Consider the following 22,049-nt stretch of genomic DNA (forward strand, 5'->3'; position numbering starts at 1 on the left):
GCCAGGATGAAGTGGGGTATATGTCTGACCACACCCATTTTGCCACAACCACCTCTGAGATGTGGCTCCCAGAAAGCTTTTGATAAGAAAACATGGCCCTGAGGCTGAAAAAGGGTCACCACCACTGAATAAATCCCTGCTTTTTCAGGACTGGAAACCCAGAATAACATGGCATCAAAAGTTCCAGATTTTATTAGGCCAGAGATATGATTAAAATTAGGAAAGAAACTTGACCATCATTTGTTAAAGCAGTCTATTACAGTATTACATACAGAACGATATAAATATGTCATTTCTGTGTGCAACCTGAGAAACATGGAAGAGATGGAGGAATACTGTAGGTCCTCAGAAATCTCCACTAATTCCATTTCTGGATTTTCATGATCAAAACAAATATCTCCAGTAGAAGGGGTCGACATCCAGGGGGTTGTTCTGTGTTCAGGACCTTATTGAGTGGTGCTGACCCATCTTATAATAACCCCTATGAATCCAGTTGACTCCAGATAGCACCGGTATCTTCATTTATAGGCAATCTTTTATGGAAGCAGGAGGGACTTCATTATCAGAAAGTGTATGAATCTTTTTTATCTAACTCTGGAATGTATATACCAGGAGAACAACCAAGATGACCAAGGAACTGGAAATCAAGCCTTATAAGGAATGGCTGAGGCAATTTGGTATGTTTAACCTGGAAAAGAGGATATGATAACCATCTTCAACCATCTGAACGCAACTTCAACTATCTGAAGCAAGTTTATTTCCTGCTGTTCCAGAGGGTTGGATTCAAATGGATGTTTTTTATTGGGAAATTAATATACACTCTTAACAAAAAAAAGAAGGGGAATGAAACAACATCAGCCAGCATGGTGTAGTGGTTAAGGGTGGTGGACACATAATCTGGTGAACCAGGTTCTCTTCCCCGCTCCTCCACATGCAGCTGCTGGGTGACCTTGGGCTTCTCTGAAGTCTCTCAGCCCCACTCACCTCACAGATTGTTTGTTGTGGGGAAGGAAGGGAAAGGAGATTGTTAGCCGCTTTGAGACTCTTTAGGGTAGTGATAAAGCGGGATATCAAATCCAAACTCCTCCTTCTCTTCTTCTCTTTGGACAAGCAGTTTCCCCACCCCCACCCCCTTCCCACTGCATCAATATGGAGATTGTACTTCCCTTTGGCTTAAGCACTAGATGCTGGGAATAAACATTTATTCATTCCACTGGTCACTCGTCTTGGTTCCTACTTGAACTATATGTGGACACTTCTACATAACTGTTGTTATTGTGTTTGTGATGTGCGTGGTTCATTCTGTCATGAATGCTTTAGCTGAGTTTCTTGCATTCAGGGGGCTGGACTAGATGTCCCTTGGGGTCCCTTTCAGCTCTATAATTCTATGATTCATTCAAAACCAATAAAATGTTTGTAAAAGAAAAAAGAAAGATGATGGTTAGATCCAGTGCTTTTTTCCTGGGGGTACGCAGACCCCTAAAAATTTTGTGAATCTTTGTCCGAATCTCCACTCGGCCAAGCCGATAAGGCCTCGTCTTCCTCCGAGCTGAGCCTTTGAAATCGCCTCCGACGTGTTTAATGACCTGAGCCTTTGATATATATATATTTTTAAAATGATATTTATTAGAGTTTCAAAAAGAGTTACAAAAGTAAAAAAGAAATAGAAATAGAAAAAAGAAACAAAAAATACAAAATACAGAAGAAATAAAAACAATTAAAAATAAATCCATCTTTCCCTGTCTTGCCTTTCATTCACTTATTTCCCTGGCCTCCTCACACCTCCCTTTTTTGTATTCCAGTTCAAATGGTTACTTCAGCAAATCCTTTCCCTCTTTGTTTTTATCTTAATTCTTTATCTTAATATATTATAGCTTTACATTTTCACCTGTTAACAATCCATTTTTACATCCTCCTTCTTAACATTGCTGCTAATACCACTTAATTTCATTCCGACATCATTTTAACATTCATTAATTTTGCAATGTTTCTGTAAATAATCTTTAAATTTCTTCCAATCTTCTTCCACCGACTCTTCTCCCTGGTCTCGGATTCTGCCAGTCATTTCAGCCAATTCCATATAGTCCATCACCTTCATCTGCCATTCTTCCAGGGTGGGTAGATCTTGTGTCTTCCAATACTTTGCAATGAGTATTCTTGCTGCTGTTGTAGATACATAAAGAAAGTTCTATCCTTCTTTGGCACCAATTGGCCGATCATGCCCAGGAGAAAGGCCTCTGGTTTCTTCAGGAAGGTATATTTAAATACCTTTTTCATTTCATTATATATCAGTTCCCAGAAAGCCTTAATCCTTGGGCACGTCCACCAAAGGTGAAAGAATGTACCTTCATTTTCTTTACATTTCCAACATTTATTGTCGGGCAAATGATAGATTTTTGCAAGCTTGACTGGGGTCATGTACCACCTGTATATCATTTTCATAATATTCTCTCTTAAGGCATTACATGCCGTAAATTTCATACCTGTGGTCCTGACCTGAGCCTTTGATAAGGCCTCAAGCACATTCTATCCAGCAGGGTTCCCAGCACAGGGAAGAGACGAGAGTTTCGGCTACATTGTAAAGAGTTTTATTTTTAACCAAGCAGAACAGAAAAGACATCCTCTCTCTATGAAAGCAGAGAGCAACTGAACAAAGGAACTAAGGAACAAAGGAAACAGGAAACCACTAATGCCACATCCCGTGAGACTGCAAGGTCTCTGGAATGTAAACAGAGTCCTGGGACTCCACACAGCTGCACAGTGAGAAACAGAAACTAGCATCCTCCCCCTTTCTGTGAACACCACTGGGCAGTGTGTCAGTACATTATCAGTACAAACCCAATTTCTGTACATAGGTACAGTGTTGATCCTTCGGAACAACCTTGGACAATAAATCAGCAGGAATTTCATTACCTGGCATGTAGGACACCATTATGAGTCCTTTCTGAACACATTCTCTAGCATGTTGCAGCTTCAATTGCAAGTGCTTCGTGCTTTGCTTACAACCTTCAGAAGTCAGCAAAGCCAAACATGCTTTGTTGTCCTGATAAACCTGGATTGGACATTTGACAGGAATTCTCATGTCTTTACACAACTGTAACAACCATTCACAATCCACAAGTGAATAAGACAATGCATTCAGTTCAGCTTCACAAGAACTTAAAAACTTACTGTTGTTTGCTTCTTGCACAACCAATCAAATAGACCCTGGGTGTACATATAGCAAACTCCAGATGTGCTTTTCCTGTCTGTAGTGTCACTTCCAAAACTCGCATCATCAAATATCTCAAGACCACCAGACTTCTGATTGTTAAATGTCAGTCTGTAATGCATAGTGCCTTTCAAATAGTGTGCTATGCGTTTCAGAGCTTTCCAATCCTTAACAGTAGGATTGTTGACTTGTCTGCTTAGCAAGTTACAGCTAACTGCAATGTCAGGTCTTGAATATCTGGCAATGAAATTTAGTTTGCCTAGCACACTTCTGTACAGTGTAGTGTCAGAAAATGCTCCTTCAGTCTCATCTACCTGATAACCTGTTGTCATTGGTGTGTCTACAGGGTTAGCATCCATCAGGTTTAGCTTGGTTAACACATCAGCAATTTTCTGTGACTGGTATACTGGGAATTAAAGCTGCATCACATGATGGACACTTCAAGATGGCGGGGGCTGCTGAGCAGACTGCCAGAGTTTACACCCCGGGGAAAGCTGATACAGTATCCCAGACCATGCAGGGATGTGTTCCTGAAACCGAAAGCTCCACATAAGGGAGGCTTTTGGAGGAAGAGTGAACGAGGGGGGTGTTTCCTGTTCAGGGGGTGAAATCTCCAAAGCAGGAGGAGCAAGGGGAGTTGGTTGCCACGTCATCCCAACCATCACTGCAACCAGCAGGTGGCACTGCTGTGTTTGAAGCAGTGGAAAGTTTTTCCTGGGAGAAGTTTGGGCAGAGTCCAAATGCCAGGATGATCTGCGCAGATGTGGTGACTAGCTGTTCCAGTACAAAGGCTAAGGCAAACATTTGTGGAAGATGGAACTGGTTCAACACATTTACACCACAGAAGGGTCCGATCCACCAGTTGGGTGAAGACTCCTTGGAGGTGCAAAGTGTTGTGGAGTCCGGCACACTTCCCTGTGTTCCATTGAGCTTTCTGGACTTGTAGCAGAGTGTGCACAACGCTAGCTGCTTGGTGTGTAAGCTTGCAGAAGATAGAGTCCACATGCTGTTGTTCAAAACTAACAGCTTTATTTACAGCAGAACAGTAAAAATAAACAAACCATCTGAGACAGCAGGCATCTTGCTTCCTAGCTCGGCAGCAAAAGCGAAAGTCAGACAGAACAAAGAAACAGCTTCTCCAGAAGTTGGAGACAGCTCCTCCCCAGAACAGGCAGGACGATGGGTTCTGAGCTGTTAAGCCTATAAGCTCTGATTCCCCATCACACCCCCTCTCGTCCTGCACTGCTGGGGGCTCGTACGTTTCACCACTTACCCCAAACACAGACCTTTACAGAACTCCCCATGACGCTGAAAGCTCAAGGTTTCATGAACCCATCTGCCAGGTTCTTCTGGCTTGAATAGTACTGCAATCTCACCAAGCCTAACTGGATACTCTGAAACGCATTCTGGAAACGGATGTCTAGGTGTTTGGTTCTGGGCTTAAACTGCCCAGACTCTGCCAACTTCAGACAGGGTTGATTGTCCTCCCACACCGTGACAGACAAACAACAATCCCTGCAGATTTCTTGAACCAAACAAACATAGAATTCCAATTCCCTGCAAAGCTCAGACAGCGCACTGAATTCAGATTCAGTAAAGGAAAGCGCAATGAGACTTTGCTTCCGGGTGTGATGGCCTGGGATTCGGATTCAGATGCTGAACCTAAGGAATCCCAACCTGCACAGGATTCCTCGCCTCCAGAACCAGCTGAGCCAGGGTTGGGGCATGAGCCTGAAGGGTCCTCACCTGTGCTGGATCCTCAGGTACAGACACCAGCTGAGTCTGCTCTGGCGATGGAGGCACCAGAGGACCCATTGCCTGCAGGTGCTCCACTCTCAGCCCCGTCAGAGGAAGCTGGGGTTACCTCTAGGTCCGGTAACTCTCCAGCCTCTCCTGAGCTGCACAGGCTCAAGACAGAGAGGCCGAGGGAACTAAGTTCTTCCAGAAGCTCTTTCCACATTCCGCACACTAATATGGTTTCTCCCCTGTATGAATTCTTTGATGGGAAGTGAGTTTGGAGCTTTCAGTGAAGCCCTTTCCACATTCCACACAATGATAGGGTTTCTCCCCTGTATGAATTCTTTGATGGGAAGAAAGATGGGAGCTCTGACTGAAGCTCTTTCCACATTCCACACAATGATAGGGTTTCTCCCCTGTATGAATTCTCTGATGGGAAGAAAGATGGGAGCTCTGACTGAAGCTCTTTCCACATTCCACACAATGATAGGGTTTCTCCCCTGTATGAATTCTTTGATGGGAAGTGAGATTGTGGCTGTGACTGAAGCTCTTTCCACATTCCACACACTGATAGGGTTTCTCCCCTGTATGAATTCTTTGATGGGAAGAAAGATGGGAGCTCTTTCTGAAGCTCTTTCCACATTCCACACACTGATAGGGTTTCTCCCCTGTATGAATTCTCTGATGGGAAGTGAGACTGGAGCTCATACTGAAGCTCTTTCCACATTCCACACACTGATAGGGTTTCTCCCCTGTATGAATTCTTTGATGGGAAGTGAGATCGGAGCTCATACTGAAGCTCTTTCCACATTCCACACACTGATAGGGTTTCTCCCCTGTATGAATTCTTTGATGGGAAGTGAGTTTGGAGCTCTGACTGAAGCTCTTCCCACATTCCACACACTGATAGGGTTTCTCCCCTGTATGAATTCTTTGATGCAAAGTGAGATTGGAGCTCTTACTGAAGCTCTTTCCACATTCCACACACTGATAGGGTTTCTCCCCTGTATGAATTCTCTGATGGGAAGTGAGATCGGTGCTCCTACCGAAGCTCTTTCCACATTCCACACACTGATAGGGTTTCTCCCCTGTATGAATTATCTGATGCCTAGTGAGAGAGGAGCTCATACTGAAGCTCTTTCCACATTCCACACACTGATAGAGTTTCTTTCCAAGGATATTTTGTTGATGGGAAGTGGAATGGGAGTGCAGCTTTCTCCACAATCCAAATTTTTGGAGTGGGTTCTCCTCTCTGGGGATTTTATCGTGGTCACCTTCCTTCTTGATTTCTGATTCATCACAATCTGCCATGGAGACAAAAAGGGATTAGAGCCTCAGGAACAAATGAAGAAGAACTGAAGGGAGTTCAGTGTGTGTTTATTACCTTTGTTGTTTGTCATTAACCAACATATTTATTATGAGATTCTGTTGAGGTGCTGAATGTTGCTTTGTTTGATATACAGTAGAGGTCAAAATTGTGGAATACCTTTGGAGAAAAGTGTATTTCAGAGGTTTGATGGCTCAAAACACTGCTTCTTTTGGAGTAATATCATTATGTATCAACGGAAAATTACGTATCAACGGAAAATTATGTATCAAATTATGTATCAACGGAAATTGTTTAATTACCCATATTCTATCTAATGCTATAGCCAAATAACCAGAAAAAAGGACAACTTCCTTAGGTTGACTTTTGTCAGTGTCTTTTGTGATTGCTATCAAGTTGGTTGGTTTTTGTGTGTTCTTGTAAAACATAATAAAATTATAGAAATGGCACAAAGAGTTGAGGAGGCTTCCGGTGATCGCGGGAGTGGAAGCAAGCGGGATTCCTCAGTGCTGAGAGAATCCAGCTTTTAATGGAAAAAGGGAGTGCTGCAAGAGCGCCACAGCTCCCCAAACACCCTTGAAAGGATATTCAAGGGGCAGGGTCCTGGCACGGTCCAAGAGCTTATCCTCTGGCTGCCAAGTAACCTCTTTTTCGGAGGCGACGAGAGCGGCGGGGTAGAGAAGCGGACAGCAGGAGGCCATTTCTATCCCTCAAGAGTGAAGCTCCGAGCTTGCACACAGAAGCGGTCAGCTCTCAAGCATTAAGAAATCGAATTGGGACTTTAAAAAATACAAATCCATGGATTAGAGCCAATTTGAAATGGGTAAGGTGGAAAAAAAGGAGATCAGCCTTGCCTGAAATTTAAACTACACACAAGAACAATCTTCAGAGCGGGACAAAAACGTAAGTCAATGCAAACGGATTAAACTGATAATTTATTTGACTGCCTTTTAAAGGACTATAAGGAGTATAAGGATTATAAAGATAGAGAAAAGGGGGAGAGTCGTTTGGAAGGCAATTAATAGTCTTATCAGTGAGTCGGTGGGAAACGTTGGGGGGAGAAGACTCCGAGAGCTTTCTACTTTTGTTTTTAAAAAGATCTGCGCAATTGGCAGCGACGGACTTTAAAACTACTGATTTATTAATTCTAGCCTGTGAAGAGAGACAGAAGATACTAAGAGGGAAAATACTGTTTCTTTACCTTAATTTGGTGGAAGTTTAAAAGAAGTTTGAGAGGAATTAGGAGTGTTTTTGCCCTCTGAAGTTCATACACCCCCCCGCCTCCTTCTCTGCGGAGTATTTGAATGGGATACAAAGAAGCGAACTGCGCCATTTTTGTATCTTTGATGGGGGAGGCTTTTGCCCTTCTCCTTCTCTTCCCCTCTCTTTGAGATTTAACACAGACTTTTATTTGTTTGGTGGCATCTTATGGATTTTGATTTCAAGATATATCTGGCAGGGCAAAAAGCCGAGAATAAAATTTAAGTTCTTAACAGATTTAAAAGAGAGGGGAGGTGAGGACTTCCGGGTCAGTGCCATCGATTAATGGCGGATTCCCTCTGAGTCTCGGAGGGACCAGCTCCGCGGGATCGGGTCTTGCCGCTGCGGCAAAGTGGGGAGCCTTTAAAAATCACAGGCGGGGGAAGCCTGTGAACGTGGGGACTCGGCAGGCACCATTTGCGCCCCCCCCAATCGGCAAAGGGACCCTTTTAAGGGCTCCGGAGCGGGACGGGGTGAGCGGCGCGGTGCTGAGAGTCGACTGCTTCTTCCGCGGAGCGAAGCCGCACAGCCGTGATCGGAGAGCGCTGACTTTTTCCTGGGACAATTGGATTCTAAAGTAACTACTCATGAGGAGGATTAAATTGGATTTAAAAGGAGCTAGAACAAGCTAATTTGATACCGAAGCGGGAAGGTATAAACAGGAAGTCTGCCTTCCCTTCTTGTAAATAGATCAAAGCAAAAAGACTGTAAAGCGGAAACTTGGAAAGATGTTTGAAAAAGACTTAAATCCTAACATCAGGAAAGCGGTCTCCCCTCCAGATTGCAGGAGTGGAGGGGGGAAAGTTTGAGGTTTATTTACCTGCAAAAACAAGAGGAAAAGGAAGCTAAAATCCGCTGCCTAAAATCTGGGAACGGACTGCCCCCAGACAAGGAAAGCCGCTCAGTGGAAAGCTTATCGGTAAGCAGAGGATTTTTGATTTAGCTCTGCAAAAAGAGATATAGTGTTTCTGGACTTCTACTGGCTTTAAAGTAACTCTTTAAGTGGACTGAAACTGTTGTTTTTTAAGTGAATTGGGGGACTTATAAGGACTATATTTGTATTTTAAAAGTTGTAAGTTCTGGCTGTTACTGTGTCCCCCTAGAGGAGGCTTGACATTTGTTACAATAACAACTGAGTTGGAAAATTCCTTTTCAAAACAAACCCTCAAACCGTGGGATTGACCTTGGATTCCCATGAGAGTGTTATGGCAGATGGAAGAGGAACGTTAGAGCTGGCGCAGGAAAAGACTACTAGGTCTGGCAGACACTATCGGACAGACACTGCGCAGCAGCGAAGGGCTTCAACATCTGGAGCATCTGGAATACCAGGGGCTGCCCCTCCACAGGTCAAACCAAAAGTTATGTCAACCGAAGACGTTTTGGCACATGCACTTGGAAAAATTAATGAATCCTTGGAAAATTTAGCCAAGCAGGTAGCTGAGACAAATAAACAAGTAGCTGAAGCATCAGTTAAAATTGACCTGAATACTACAAGCATTAATAATTTGGGACAGAAGGTCACTACCAATACACAATCCATTGAAAAATTACTGCAGGAATCTGCTTTGACCAGAAAGATAGCTGAAGAAGCAAAAGACATTGCAACTGCTACCCAAGAGAAGATACCACCAGTATACAAGCAATTGGAGGACCAAAGTTTGACACTGTCCATGATTGAATTGAAAGAGAAACAAAAGAATTTAAGAATTAGGGCTGTACCAGAACGTGAGAAAGACAAGCTGGCTGACTTTCTTACACAGGAATTTACAGATTTTTGGCAACAGGACTTGGGGAAGGAAGAATTCAAGATAGTGAGTGCATTTAGACTTAGAAGAGGACAAAGGAGGAACAAGGTGAGGGACTGTTTGATTACTTTCCGAACAAAAGAGGAGAGAGATAAAATTTTGAATCTGCACTATCAAAGGACTCTGGAAATTGACGACTCAAGAGTGGCGATATTTAAGGATATTCCAAAACATCTTTTGGATTTAAGGCTTAACTACGGTGACCTAGTTGCCCTGCTGAGAAGAAATAGAATTCTCTTTAGGTGGGAATTTCCCCAAGGACTATCCTTTAAATATAAAGGAAGAAAGATAAAAATAAGATCAGTTAACGACAAAGACAGGTTTTTGAAAGACCACGAAGAAGATCTACAGAAAGAAGCGGAATCCGGAGAAGAGCCAAGAGCACTGGAAAAAGGAATACTAGATATAGCAAACCTATCCTTTGGATTACACGGCCCAGAGAAAGAGACACCACCGACAGAACAAGAACAGACACTTGGAGCAGTTGGAGGTAAAGTGAAGTAACCCCACCATGGCTCTGCAACTTTTAAGTTGGAATTGTAATGGCCTTAACTCCCCTCGGAAGAGAAAAAGTGTTTTTCACCTACTAAAAAAGGAACAATTGGACTTGATTTGTCTACAAGAAACGCATGTAACAAGGTTACACAGGAAATTACTCATTAACAAGAGATTGGGACAGGAGTTTATTTCATCTGATAAAGTCAAAAAAAGAGGAGTTGTGATATATGCAAAGGAGAGACTATTACCGAAACTAATCTTTAAAGATGAACAAGGAAGATTCCTGGCAATTGAAATTCAAGTACAAGGAGAGAAATTTCTGATTGTAGGAATTTATGCACCGAATGAGGGGAAATCTGAATTCTTTAAAAAGTTGCATGAGATTTTATTGGACTATTTAAGAGTATAACCTGATATTGATGGGGGACATGAATGGAGTAGTATCTACAAGCATGGACAAGGCACAAAGGCAGGTAGTCACCAAGGATGGTAGACTACCAAAAACCTTTTTTGAGATGACAGACAATATGGACTTAGTGGACATTTGGAGAACAAAGAATCCCTTGGGAAGAGAGGGAACCTTCTTTTCTGAAGCCAAGATGACATGGACTAGAATTGACCAAATATGGGTAACTAGAGGAATGGCACCAAAGATAAAGAAAGTGGAAATCTGCCCAAAAACTTGCTCCGACCATAACTCTTTAAGGATGGAGATGAAGCAAATATCAACTGGCTCCTTCAGATGGAGGATGAGTGACACCCTATTTGGAGATGAAGAAGTCTATAAAAAGGCCCCAAAAACTTTGAGAGACTATTTTGAAATAAATATGAACACCAATGTAGAAAAAAGAGTAATCTGGGACGCAAGCAAAGCTGTTATGAGAGGGTTTCTGATACAACAGAATGCAATAAAGAAGAGAAATCAAAATGAGAAGAAAGATAAAATTTTGGAGAAAATAAAAGAAAGTGAGAAGAAATTGAGGGCAAAACCAAAGTCGCAGGAAATTTTGAGAGAAATAAAATTATATCAAGTACAATATATGGAAATGATGAATCAGGAAATAGAATGGAAAATTAAACAAATGAGACAAAAGACATTTGAATCAGCCAACAAATGTGGGAAACTGCTGGCTTGGCAAATGAAAAAAAGACAAAAACTAAATACTATTACAAATTTAGAAGTGGAAGGAAAGAACATACATAACCCAATTGAGATTAGAAATTGTTTCCAGAAGTACTTTAAACAATTATATTCACAAGGGCCTGAGAAAGAAATGGACATAGACCGATTTTTGAAAACAAATGGATTACAGAAAATCTCCCAAGAAAGCAAATTAATGTTGAACTATAAAATATCTGAACAGGAAGTAGAAGGTGCCATTCAAAATATGCAATTGGGCAAATCTCCAGGACCGGATGGGCTGACTTCTAGATATTATAGATCTTTGAAAGAGTGGCTATTACAACCTTTGAAGGAAGTCTGCAATGAAATTTTGGAAGGGAAAAGGGCACCAGAGTCGTGGAAAGAGGCGTATATTACACTTATAACGAAAACAGAGACTGAAAAGACTCAGCTTAAGAACTACCGCCCTATATCGTTACTTAATGTGGATTACAAAATTTTTGCTGACATTCTGGCCAAGAGATTGAAAAAAGTATTGATGGAAGAGATTCATAAAGATCAAGCGGGCTTTCTCCCGGGAAGACACTTGTCTGATAATTTGAGGAATATAATTGATATATTGGAAAAACTAGAAGTGAATATAAACACTAAAGCAGTTCTGATATTTGTGGATGCGGAGAAAGCTTTTGACAACATCTCTTGGAGTTTTATGAAGAAGAACCTACAGGGGATGGGGGTAGGCCAAGGTTTTGAAAATGGTATAGGTGCAATATATTCTGAACAAAAGGCAAAATTAATTGTAAACAATGTGGTGATGGAAGAATTTAAGATAGAAAAAGGGACATGACAGGGGTGCCCAATCTCTCCATTGCTTTTTATATCGGTCCTGGAGGTTCTGCTGAACATGATTAGAAGGGACCGGTTGGTTAAAGGCATACAGGTCGGAGCCAAACAGTACAAATTGAGAGCATTTGCAGATGATTTAGTATTGACGTTACAGGAGCCAGAATCTAGTACCAAAAGGGTTTTAGAACTAATTCAAGAATTTGGTCAAGTGGCAGGATTTAAACTGAACAAGTCAAAAACTAAGGTTTTAGAGAAAAATTTAACACCAATCGAAAGAGAGAGGTTTCAGAATGAGACAGGTCTAACTGTGGTTAAGAAAGTGAAATATTTGGGGATTAATATGACAGCAAAAAATAGGAACTTATTTAAAGATAATTATGAAAAATGTTGGATGGAAGTGAAAAAAGATTTAGAAATTTGGTCAAATTTGAAGCTTTCCTTGTTGGGTCGAATTGCAGTTATAAAGAAGAATGTTTTGCCTAGAATGTTGTTTTTGTTTCAAACATTACAGATTGTGGACAAAATGGATTGTTTCAAGAAGTGGCAGAAAGATATTTCTAGATTTGTCTGGCAGGGCAAGAAGCCCAGAATAAAATTTAAGATATTAACTGATGCAAAGGAAAGAGGCGGATTTGCCCTGCCAGACTTTAAACTTTACTATGAATCAGCAGCATTCTGCTGGCTGAAAGACTGGCTGCTTCTTGAGAACACAGACCTTTTGGACTTAGGTTTTAACAACGTTTTTGGTTGGCATGCATATTTGTGGTACGACAAGGTTAAAGCACATAAAGCATTTAAGAACCATATTGTCAGGAAAGCTTTGTTCAATGTTTGGATAAGATATAAGGATTTATTGGAAAATAAAACCCCAAGGTGGGTGTCACCAATGGAAGCAAAGGCCCAGAAAAAGCTCAATATGGAGGCCAAATGGCCGAAATATTGGGAAATCTTGGAACAAGAGGGAGACAGATTAAAACTGCAGAGCTTTGAGAAACTAAAAAACAAAGTGCGAGATTGGCTTCATTATTATCAGATAATGGAGGCATATAATTTGGATAAGAAAATTGGCTTTCAGGTGGAAAAATCAAAATTAGAAACAGAACTGTTAGAACCCAAAAGTAAGATTTTGTCCAAGATGTATAACTTGCTGTTGAAATGGAATACTCAGGATGAAACGGTGAAATCTGCTATGATTAAATGGGCACAAGATGTTGGACATAACATTATGTTTGCTGACTGGGAACAGTTGTGGACCACAGGTATGAAATTCTTTACAATATAGCCGAAACTCTCGTCTCTTCCCTGTGCTGGGAACCCTGCTGGATAGAATGTGCTTGAGGCCTTATCAAAGGCTCAGGTCAGGACCACAGGTATGAAATTTACGGCATGCAATGCCTTAAGAGAGAATATTATGAAAATGATATACAGGTGGTACATAACCCCAGTCAAGCTTGCAAAAATATATCATTTGCCCGACAATAAATGTTGGAAATGCAAAGAAACTGAAGGTACATTCTTTCACCTTTGGTGGACGTGCCCAAGAATTAAGGCTTTCTGGGAAATGATCTATAATGAAATGAAAAAGGTATTTAAATATACCTTCCTGAAGAAACCAGAGGCCTTTCTTCTGGGCATTGTCGGCCAATTGGTGCCAAAGAAGGACAGAACTTTTTTTATGTATGCTACAACAGCAGCAAGAATACTTATTGCAAATGATTGGAAGACACAAGATCTACCCACTTTGGAAGAATGGCAGATGAAGGTGATGGACTATATGGGATTGGCAGAAATGACTAGCAGAATCCGAGACCAGGGAGAAGAGTCGGTGGAAGAAGATTGGAAGAAATTTAAAGACTATCTACAGAAATATTGTAAAATTAATGAATGTTAGAATGATGTTGGATTGAAATTAAGTGGTTTCCAGCTGTAATGCTTTAAGAGAATATGAAAAAAAAAGGATTATAAATAGGTAATAATATAATGGTAAGGATTTGCTGAACTAACCATTTGTGGTGGAATACAAAAAAGGGAGGTATGAGGAGGTCCGGGAAACAAGTTAAAGGAAAATAAGCAATTGAAAATTTATGTGTTTTTAAATTTTCTTCATTCTGTATTTTTGTTATTTATCTGTTTTTTCTCTTTTTTATTTTATTGTAATATTTTAAAAAATCTTAATAAATATCTTATAAAAAAAGAGAGAGAGAGAGAGAGGAGGCTTGGCCCTGCCAGATATGAGATTATATTATGAAGCATCGTGCATATGTTGGTTGAAAGAATGGATGAAATTAGAAAATACAGATTTGGAAGGATATGACAATAGATTCGGTTGGCACGCATATTTATGGTATGGAAAAAAACGAGTGCATAAAGGTTTCAAAAATCATATTATTAGAGGATCTCTGATTGAGGTATGGGGTAGGTACAAAAACCTACTTGAACCAAAAATACCACACTGGTTATCACCATTAGAGGCGATGAGTGTTAAAAAGATCAATATGACTGGGAGGTGGATAACATATGGAAGTTTAATTGAGAAAGAGGGAAGTAAGTGGAAAATGAAACCATATGAAGAAGTGAAAGAATATGTAAATGATTGGCTGCATTATTTTCAGATTAATGAAATGTTTAGAAAAGAGGTTGCAGAAAGGGGCTATTCTGAAAAAGAATCTTCAAAGAGAAGTATTGAATAACGAAGTTAAAAATTTATCTATGATGTATAAATTATTATTAGAATGGCATTTGAAGGATGAAGAGGTTAAATCAGTTATGATTCAATGGGCCAAAGACTTTGGATATAACATTCAATTTGATGATTGGATAAAATTGTGGAAGGAAGGGATGAGATTTACGGCATGTACCACAATTAAAGAAAATGTTATGAAAATGATATATCGATGGTATATAACACCAGTTAAATTAAGTAAGATGTATAAGGTGAGTAATAAATGTTGGAAATGTAAGGAGAAAGAAGGGACATTTTATCATATGTGGTGGGAACGTGGAAAAATGAAGTGCTTCTGGGAAATGATATATAATGAGATAAAGAAAATACTGAAATATACATTTGTTAAAAAACCAGAAGCATTTCTATTAGGAATATTAGGTTGTGAAATAAAAAGGAACGATCAGAAAGTATTTCTGTATGCAGTAACAGCAGCCAGAACTCTTTTGGCCCAGAAATGGAAACAAGAAGAAATGCTACGATTGAAGAATGGAGATCGAAATTAATGGATTACGCGGAACTGGAAAGATTGACAGGGAGGATTCGCAACCAACAAGACCAAAGATTCACTGAGGACTGGAGTAAATTTACAGAATATATTAAAAATATTTGTGATAGTGATATAACGTTTGAAAGTTTTCAAGAAGCTCTGTAAGAAGATTTGGTAGAAATATTGTTTAAACAACATGGGAAGAAAAGATATATATAATGCAATATGTGATAATTACGGAAAATTATCAGACATGTTGATGGAAGTCTAAAAGAAAAAAAAGATATGTGATGAGTTTTTGATGTTTAATGATGTTATAAATTTGTTTTTATTGGAAAATTAATAAAAATCATATTAAAAAAAACAAAACAGAAAGCGATGTAAAATTGTACTGTTAAGTGAACAAGGCTACAGTTACGAAGAAATTGATGAAATATTAGGAAAAACTTAACCAAAGCAGGCATTTCTATATTTTTGAAGAGGTATAAGGAGACTCAGTCACTACAAAATCAGACCGGTAAAGGCAGGGAAAGGTGCACAAAGGCAAGTGACGATGGACGAGTGGAGAGACTGTCCCTACATGACAGAAGAAAATCATCTGGTGTATACAAGATGACATGGCGCAATGTAATGTGAAGTTGAGTGCAAGGACTGGTCTAAATGTTAGAATTCTAAGGAAGAAGCCATTGTCATCTCTCAAGCAAAGGTTGAAAAGATTAAACCCATGTTAACTAGACAGCGGAACAATGGGACAATGTTATTTGGTGTGATGAGACCCAAAACTCCTTGCTTGGTAGTGATGGCATGACATACGCAAGGAGAAGAATCAGAGAAGATTTACATCCTACTTGCATTACACCGACCGTGAAACACCCAGATAGTGTGTTGATCTGGGGTTGTAGGGCAGCAAAAGGTGTGGGCAAAATTTACGTCATTAATGGGAATGTAAATGCCCTAAAATGCATAAATGAAATATTTGCGCCCAAACTGAAGCGTTCCTCAGGTGATCTTTTCCCAGATGCTGAAGCATATTGTCAGGGAACTGCCATCGGTTCAGGAGGGAGAGAGGAAAAGCCGAATGGATTACAGAGAGCCTCCAGGGATCATGGGAAGCAGCCCCCCTTCAAAGGAGGAGAGTAAACACGCCTCCAGTGGAGCGGAGCTGCAGGAGTCGGAAGAGGCAAGACGGTGCCAGGACAACTTGCCTGGCCAAAGCGGGGAGGAGAGGGGTCCTTCGTTACCCACGCTCTCCTTGCGCAGAAAGCATCCGTGCAGAGAGGGGAGGTGCAGACTGGGCGTCAAGAAGCTGCTTTGCTGGGGAAAGTTTAGGAACCGCCCACTCACGGATTCTGCCAGCGACTGAGTCAGCCACGGGAGAGTGGCGCTCCGGACAGATAAGGTTTATTTTGGCAGCAAAAGAAAGGCTTCACAGCCAAGCAGGGAGATATTTGCCTGCTTGCTCTCGAGCAACCCCTTGGAAACATTCCACACACACACACACATATATATATATATATATATATTCTATTTTATACTTCAACAGGATTCCTCTCCATGTCATGTTGCTGCTGTGTGCAAAAGGTGCTTTCAGGATAAAGATATTTCACTGCTGGAATGGGCTGGGAATAGCCCAAACTTTAACCCAATCAGAAATCTATGGAGCCGATTAAAGAAACTTGTTAGTCAGAAGCAACCCAGCAATAAAGTCCAATTAACAGAGGCAATAATTTAATCTTGGTTTCACGTTATTACAGCTGCAGAACTAAAAACTTGGTTCATATCATGGGAAGGCATTGTAAGGCCGTAATTAAAGCTAAAGGTTGCCAATGGTTATGACTGCTGTTCTAATAAATGGTTATGACTGCTGTTCTAATAAATACTCCTTCATAAAAATTCTTTCATTACATTCTTCATTAAATTATCTTTCCATTGATATATAATTTAATGGTATTACTCCACACAAAAGTGGTGTTATGTGCCATCAAACCTCAGAAATACACTTTTCACAAAAGGTTTCCACAATTTTGGCCACTAGGAGAAGTTGTTCACTTTAAAGTTAATGTTCTTTTTATATGGGATCAGATTATTATTATTTATGTTTCATGTTTATAAATGTGTTGGAAGCCATGTTTATATATGTGTTGGGGCAACCCAGCCAAATGGGCAGGGTATAAATAAAAAATATTATTATTACTACAGTGGTACATCGATTTAAGAGCAGCCCTGTTCCGGAAAAGATTAAGTTTGTAAAGCATCTTCATCATCAGCGTCATCAGCATCACTGCTACTAAACCATCGGAAGATGCAGACATTGCGTCTTCCTTGCCTCAGCAGACAACGAAAGTCAGAAAGAACAAAGAAACAGCTTTCCCAGATGTTGAGAAAGCTCCTCCCCAGATGCAGGACACTCTGAGCTGTTAACCCTGTAAGCTCTAAACTTCACAACTTATCTTTCCTAACAATTCTGAAGCTGACATTTAAGATGGCTTGGGCAGTTCAGACCAGCCCGGTCGTGGTAGAAAAAGGAATAATTTGAGGAAGATTGTTCAAAGAAAAAACTGTAAGTTACTGTTTATTGTGGGGGTGTTAGGTTCCCAGGTGTTATAGGGGCCACGGTTGAACTCTGTGAAAATAGATGAGGTTGGTCACATAGAGGTATTTTTTGAATTTCCAGGCTAATATGATGATCCCTATGCAAAAGCCTTTGACTGTGTCGACCACAGCAAACTATGGCAAGTTCTTAAAGAAATGGGAGTGCCTGATCACCTCATCTGTCTCCTGAGAAATCTCTATGTGGGACAAGAAGCTACAGTTAGAACTGGATATGGGACAACTGATTGGTTCAAAATTGGGAAAGGTGTACGACAAGGCTGTATATTGTCTCCCTGCTTATTTAACTTATATGCAGAATTCATCATGCGAAAGGCTGGGCTGGATGAATGTGGCGCCCAACGTGGGGCCGGAATTAAGGGCCGGAATCCCAAGCCGGAATTAAGATCGCCGGAAGAAATATCAACAACCTCAGATAAGCAGATGACACAACCCTGATGGCAGAAAGTGAGGAGGAATTAAAAAACCTTTTAATGAGGGTGAAAGAGGAGAGCACAAAATATGGTCTGAAGCTCAACATCGAAAAAACGAAGATCATGGCCACTGGGCCCATCACCTCCTGGCAAATAGAAGGGGAAGAAATGGAGGCAGTGAGAGATTTTACTTTCTTGGGCTCCATGATCACTGCAGATGGTGACAGCAGTCACGAAATTAAAAAACGCCTGCTCCTTGGGAGAAAGGCGATGGCAAACCTAGACAGCATCTTAAAAAGCAGAGACATCACCTTACCAACAAAGGTCCGTATAGTTAAAGCCATGGTTTTCCCATTAGTGATGTATGGAAGTGAGAGCTGGACCATAAAGAAGGCTGATCGCCGAAGAATTGATGCTTTTGAATTATGGTGCTGGAGGAGACTCTTGAGAGTCCCATGGACTGCAAGAAGATCCAACCTCTCCATTCTGAAGGAAATCAGCCCTGAGTGGTCACTGGAAGGACAGATCATGAAGCTGAGGCTCCAATACTTTGGCCACCTCATGAGAAGAGAAGACTCCCTGGAAAAGACCCTGATGTTGGGAAAGATGGAGGGCACAAGGAGAAGGGGACGACAGAGGACGAGATGGTTGGATGGTGTTCTCGAAGCCACAAACATGAGTCTGACCAAACTGTGGGGGGCAGTGGAAGACAGGAGTGCCTGGCGTGCTCTGGTCCAGGGGGTCACGAAGAGTCGGACACGACTAAACGACTAAACAACAACAACAACGATGATGATCCCACAGGGAGCCTTACCAAGAGAGGCCACGATCCCACGAGTCTCCTCCATGACGTCCTTATGCAGAGCTCTCTGGTCAGGATCCAGCAATGCCCACTCCTCATCCGTGAAACGAACAGCGACATCTTCAAAGCACACTGGACCCTAAAAGAAAAAGGGAAATGTCCTCCTCTGAGACAGCAGAAATATGATCTGCTACACAATGCTCTGTTGTTTCCTTGCAGTGTTGTTTCAATAGGATTGTTTTGCAGCACATTTAAATTATGGGTGCTTATTTTATTCTGTGTTTTAATTATGGGTATCCGTTTTTGTGCAAATAGGTGGAACTCCACCTTGTGTTTCCCAAGTCATTCCACCTACGCAAGCGTTCCAGTTTCCCCAATGGAAGGATCCACTTTCTCCTCTTCTCGTGAGTTGTTCTGGGAAGGTTCCCTCCCAATGCCCTAGAGCCAAATTCAAGGGGTTCATGGGGGCATGGAGAGGGGGAGGAATGGGGGGCAGGCCCCATTTTCCAGCGGATGGGGCTGGTTAGGTGAATCCAGGCCGCTATTTGTTCTCGTTTGTCCACTGCTTAGAAACCAATTTTTGCATTCAGTTATCAATCTAGAAATAAAATAAGCGTGTTTCGGATGGCCATCTGTCTTGGATGATCTATCAGAGATTCCTGCATTGCAGGGGGTCTCCTGGCTCTGAGAGACAAGCAGGGAGGGTGGCTTCTGGCAGAAGGAGAGGGAGCCCCCGGTGGCTCCTCCTTCTCCTGACTCACCTCTGCCTCTCGACCTTCTTCTCCCACTCGCCTCCTTCCTCTTCTGCCTCTGATTCTGCACTGCATTCTGCCACAGAGTCTCCCAGCTCACTAAGCCCTGTTACCCCTTTAGCTTCTGACACCTCCTCTTCCCAGACTTCTCCCTCTTCTGCCTCTACCCGCTCATCCTTCCTCCACCTCCACTCCTTCGGCTCCCAGCCATCATCCCTTCCTGGTTCCCCGGCTGCTTCCTCCCACCATTCCTCTGTGCCCAACAGTCCATGACATTGCTCCATCCCTCAGCCTCTGTCCCCACAAGGCAGCTTCCCCTGACCTGATCTGGTTCCACAGCCGCTGCTTCCCTTCTGCCCCCATGAAAAGATGGATCAGGAAGTCTTGCCGGCATCCTTCTGTCACCTGCAAAAGAAAAAAGGTAAGCAGGACGCCAGGAGTACCTGATTCTCTCACAGGTGAAACAGGGCATCTCTAACTACAGATGGGCCTTTGAGAAAGACTTACCTGCTGAGAGTATTTGGACGTTTGTGCCCATTTCATATGTTAGTTGTGCAAAAATACATCTCCCTTCCTCTGGACCCTTCCTCCCAACTGTCTCTCCCCAAAACAAGATGAAAAGAACCCTCAGATGAGTTGGAAAACCAACAGAATGAAACCAAACAGAGAAAAACCACCTTCCTCCTTACCCAGTGGTCGCTCTCTGGTGTCCAACAGAGGCCTCTCTGCCTCACAGGAATCCAGGTCCATTTCTGCAAAGAGATCCTTTCCCTGGAAAAGAAACAAGGATTCAAAACAGAGAATGGGGGAAAATATAAGAAAGAGAATGACAAAGACTTGAAGGGTGTGAGATCTCATTCCATGGATTCTTTCCCAGAAAAAGGATGGGCCATCAACAGACCATTATGGGATGTTCTCTGTCCTGTTTGGAGCCCCTTGGGAGTATCCAGAGGTAAGTCTCTCTCACCTGCTTTCTCTCCTCTGCCTGACTCAGGAGGAAACCTTCGGCCAGGGCCACCGCCTGGGAACTGGTCTCCGCTCCACATTCCCTCACCCAGCTCTCCATCTCCAGGGGAAGGACAGCCAGGAACTGCTCCAAGATCACCAGGTCCAGCATCTCAGCTTTTGTGTGCCTTTCCGGCTTCAGCCATTGGTGGCAAAGGTGGTAGAGTCGGCTGCAAACCTCTCGGGGTCCTTTGGCCTCCTGGCAGCAGAACTGCCTCACCTGCTGGCTCTGCACCTCTGAGGGAAGGGTGTCCTCCTCACCCAGGATCTTCTGCACAGAGTTTTCCCAGAATCCCCCACTGCTCCCAGTTTGGTTGGCATGGCCTCTTCCTGCTTCAGGGCCAGCTGAGTCTCGCTCATCCATCTGTGCTCTCAGGAAGCCTCTGAGAGATCGGAAGGAACCCTTTGGTCTTCTGCCAAGTTCTGTCTGTCTTAAGGAGAGGAGCTAGCAAATCCTACAAAGCAAATACATTGTTCTGTTACAAAAGTTGTCTAATATCAGGAGAAGAAAAAGGTTCCCTGAGCAAGCATGGATGAGTCTTGCTGGGAAGCAGGGTAGGACTGCACCACATCCCAGACCATTAGCTATCTTTTTTGGGGGGAAAGAAGAGTAGGAGAAGAAATATGTCTCTAGCCTTCTAGCAATGCAAATTGTGGAGGCAACTGAAGGGATTTCTGTGAGATTAATCAACCTAGTTTCTGCTGCTTTCCAGTCAGTGCATGAAGTCAGACCTGACTGACGAGGAAGTCATTTGTATCTTGTGGGAAATGGATGCCTGGCTCTAGTGGGGGTCCTCACTCGGGGGTCTCAGGAGTTGCTCTCCCCCCACCCCCACTCCCCTGCTTCTGTCTCCTTTTCTTGCACTTGGACTCTCTGCTGCTCTCCAGACAGACTCCTGGGGTGGGGTCCCTTGTTCTTTGCTCTGAGGGCCAGGTGTGTAACTGGACAACCCCCTGAGGGCCAAGTGGGTGGGGCCAAATACATCTTTGAAATTTAGGCAGCTAATTTATTATGATTATTCTCTTAGATGGCTTAACACACACACAGCCACTGATGCCAAGGTCCCTGGAGGCTCAGGGAGTAGCAGCGCCCATTTCCGGCTGGTTTTCCAGCAACAATCCCTTTTGTACGGAGAGGATGTGGTCCTGGGATGCCCTGCTCTGGGTGCGAGGGGATGGCTGCAGTGGCCTCCGTGGGGAGCTGCCCTGGGAGACACTGGGAAACTGGTCCCCAATGCAGCAGCCAGACTCTGGGCTGGGATCCCTCTCTTTATTCCTGGCCTTTCTCTCCCACCTTTTTTTTGGGGGGGGGGGCTAGTCCACCTCCTCCTCCAGCTTTGGAAAACCATTTGCACGTTCCCTCTGTTGTGCAATGGGACTCCTTTGTTTAAAGAAATGAGATTTCGTGGGAGTCATTGTTTTTCTGAAGGGGGGGGAGGCCAAATGAG

The 22,049-nt window shown here is 42.5% G+C and overlaps 3 protein-coding genes and 1 pseudogene across 4 annotated transcripts in view; 1 reads left to right on the forward strand and 3 right to left on the reverse strand.

Moving 5' to 3' along the window:
- The window catches only part of LOC128412277 (zinc finger protein 420-like), a 309,743-nt pseudogene that overhangs the window by 51,495 nt on the left and 236,199 nt on the right, over nucleotides 1-22,049 (forward strand).
- The window catches only part of LOC128412045 (zinc finger protein 883-like), an 88,135-nt gene that overhangs the window by 16,505 nt on the left and 49,581 nt on the right, over nucleotides 1-22,049 (reverse strand). The gene's annotated exons all lie outside the window — the stretch shown is intronic.
- Nucleotides 5,152-6,152, reverse strand: LOC128412136 (zinc finger protein 345-like). Its single transcript, XM_053384993.1, has one exon. The coding sequence runs from the start codon at nucleotides 6,074-6,076 to the stop codon at nucleotides 5,180-5,182; it is 897 nt and encodes a 298-aa protein (XP_053240968.1). The 5' UTR covers nucleotides 6,077-6,152; the 3' UTR covers nucleotides 5,152-5,179.
- LOC128412274 (neurotrophin receptor-interacting factor homolog) lies at nucleotides 6,158-21,285 on the reverse strand (the record flags this gene model as incomplete). Its single annotated transcript, XM_053385183.1, has 5 exons — nucleotides 20,564-21,285; nucleotides 20,286-20,367; nucleotides 19,919-20,001; nucleotides 18,857-18,983; nucleotides 6,158-6,252 (listed from the first exon to the last, which is right to left on the reverse strand). Coding segments are annotated over exons 1-5 (789 nt in total), but the record flags the coding sequence as incomplete, so codon positions are not given.

The sequence above is a fragment of the Podarcis raffonei genome, chromosome 4 (genome assembly GCF_027172205.1).
Source record: "Podarcis raffonei isolate rPodRaf1 chromosome 4, rPodRaf1.pri, whole genome shotgun sequence".
In the NCBI taxonomy this organism is placed as follows: domain Eukaryota; kingdom Metazoa; phylum Chordata; class Lepidosauria; order Squamata; family Lacertidae; genus Podarcis; species Podarcis raffonei.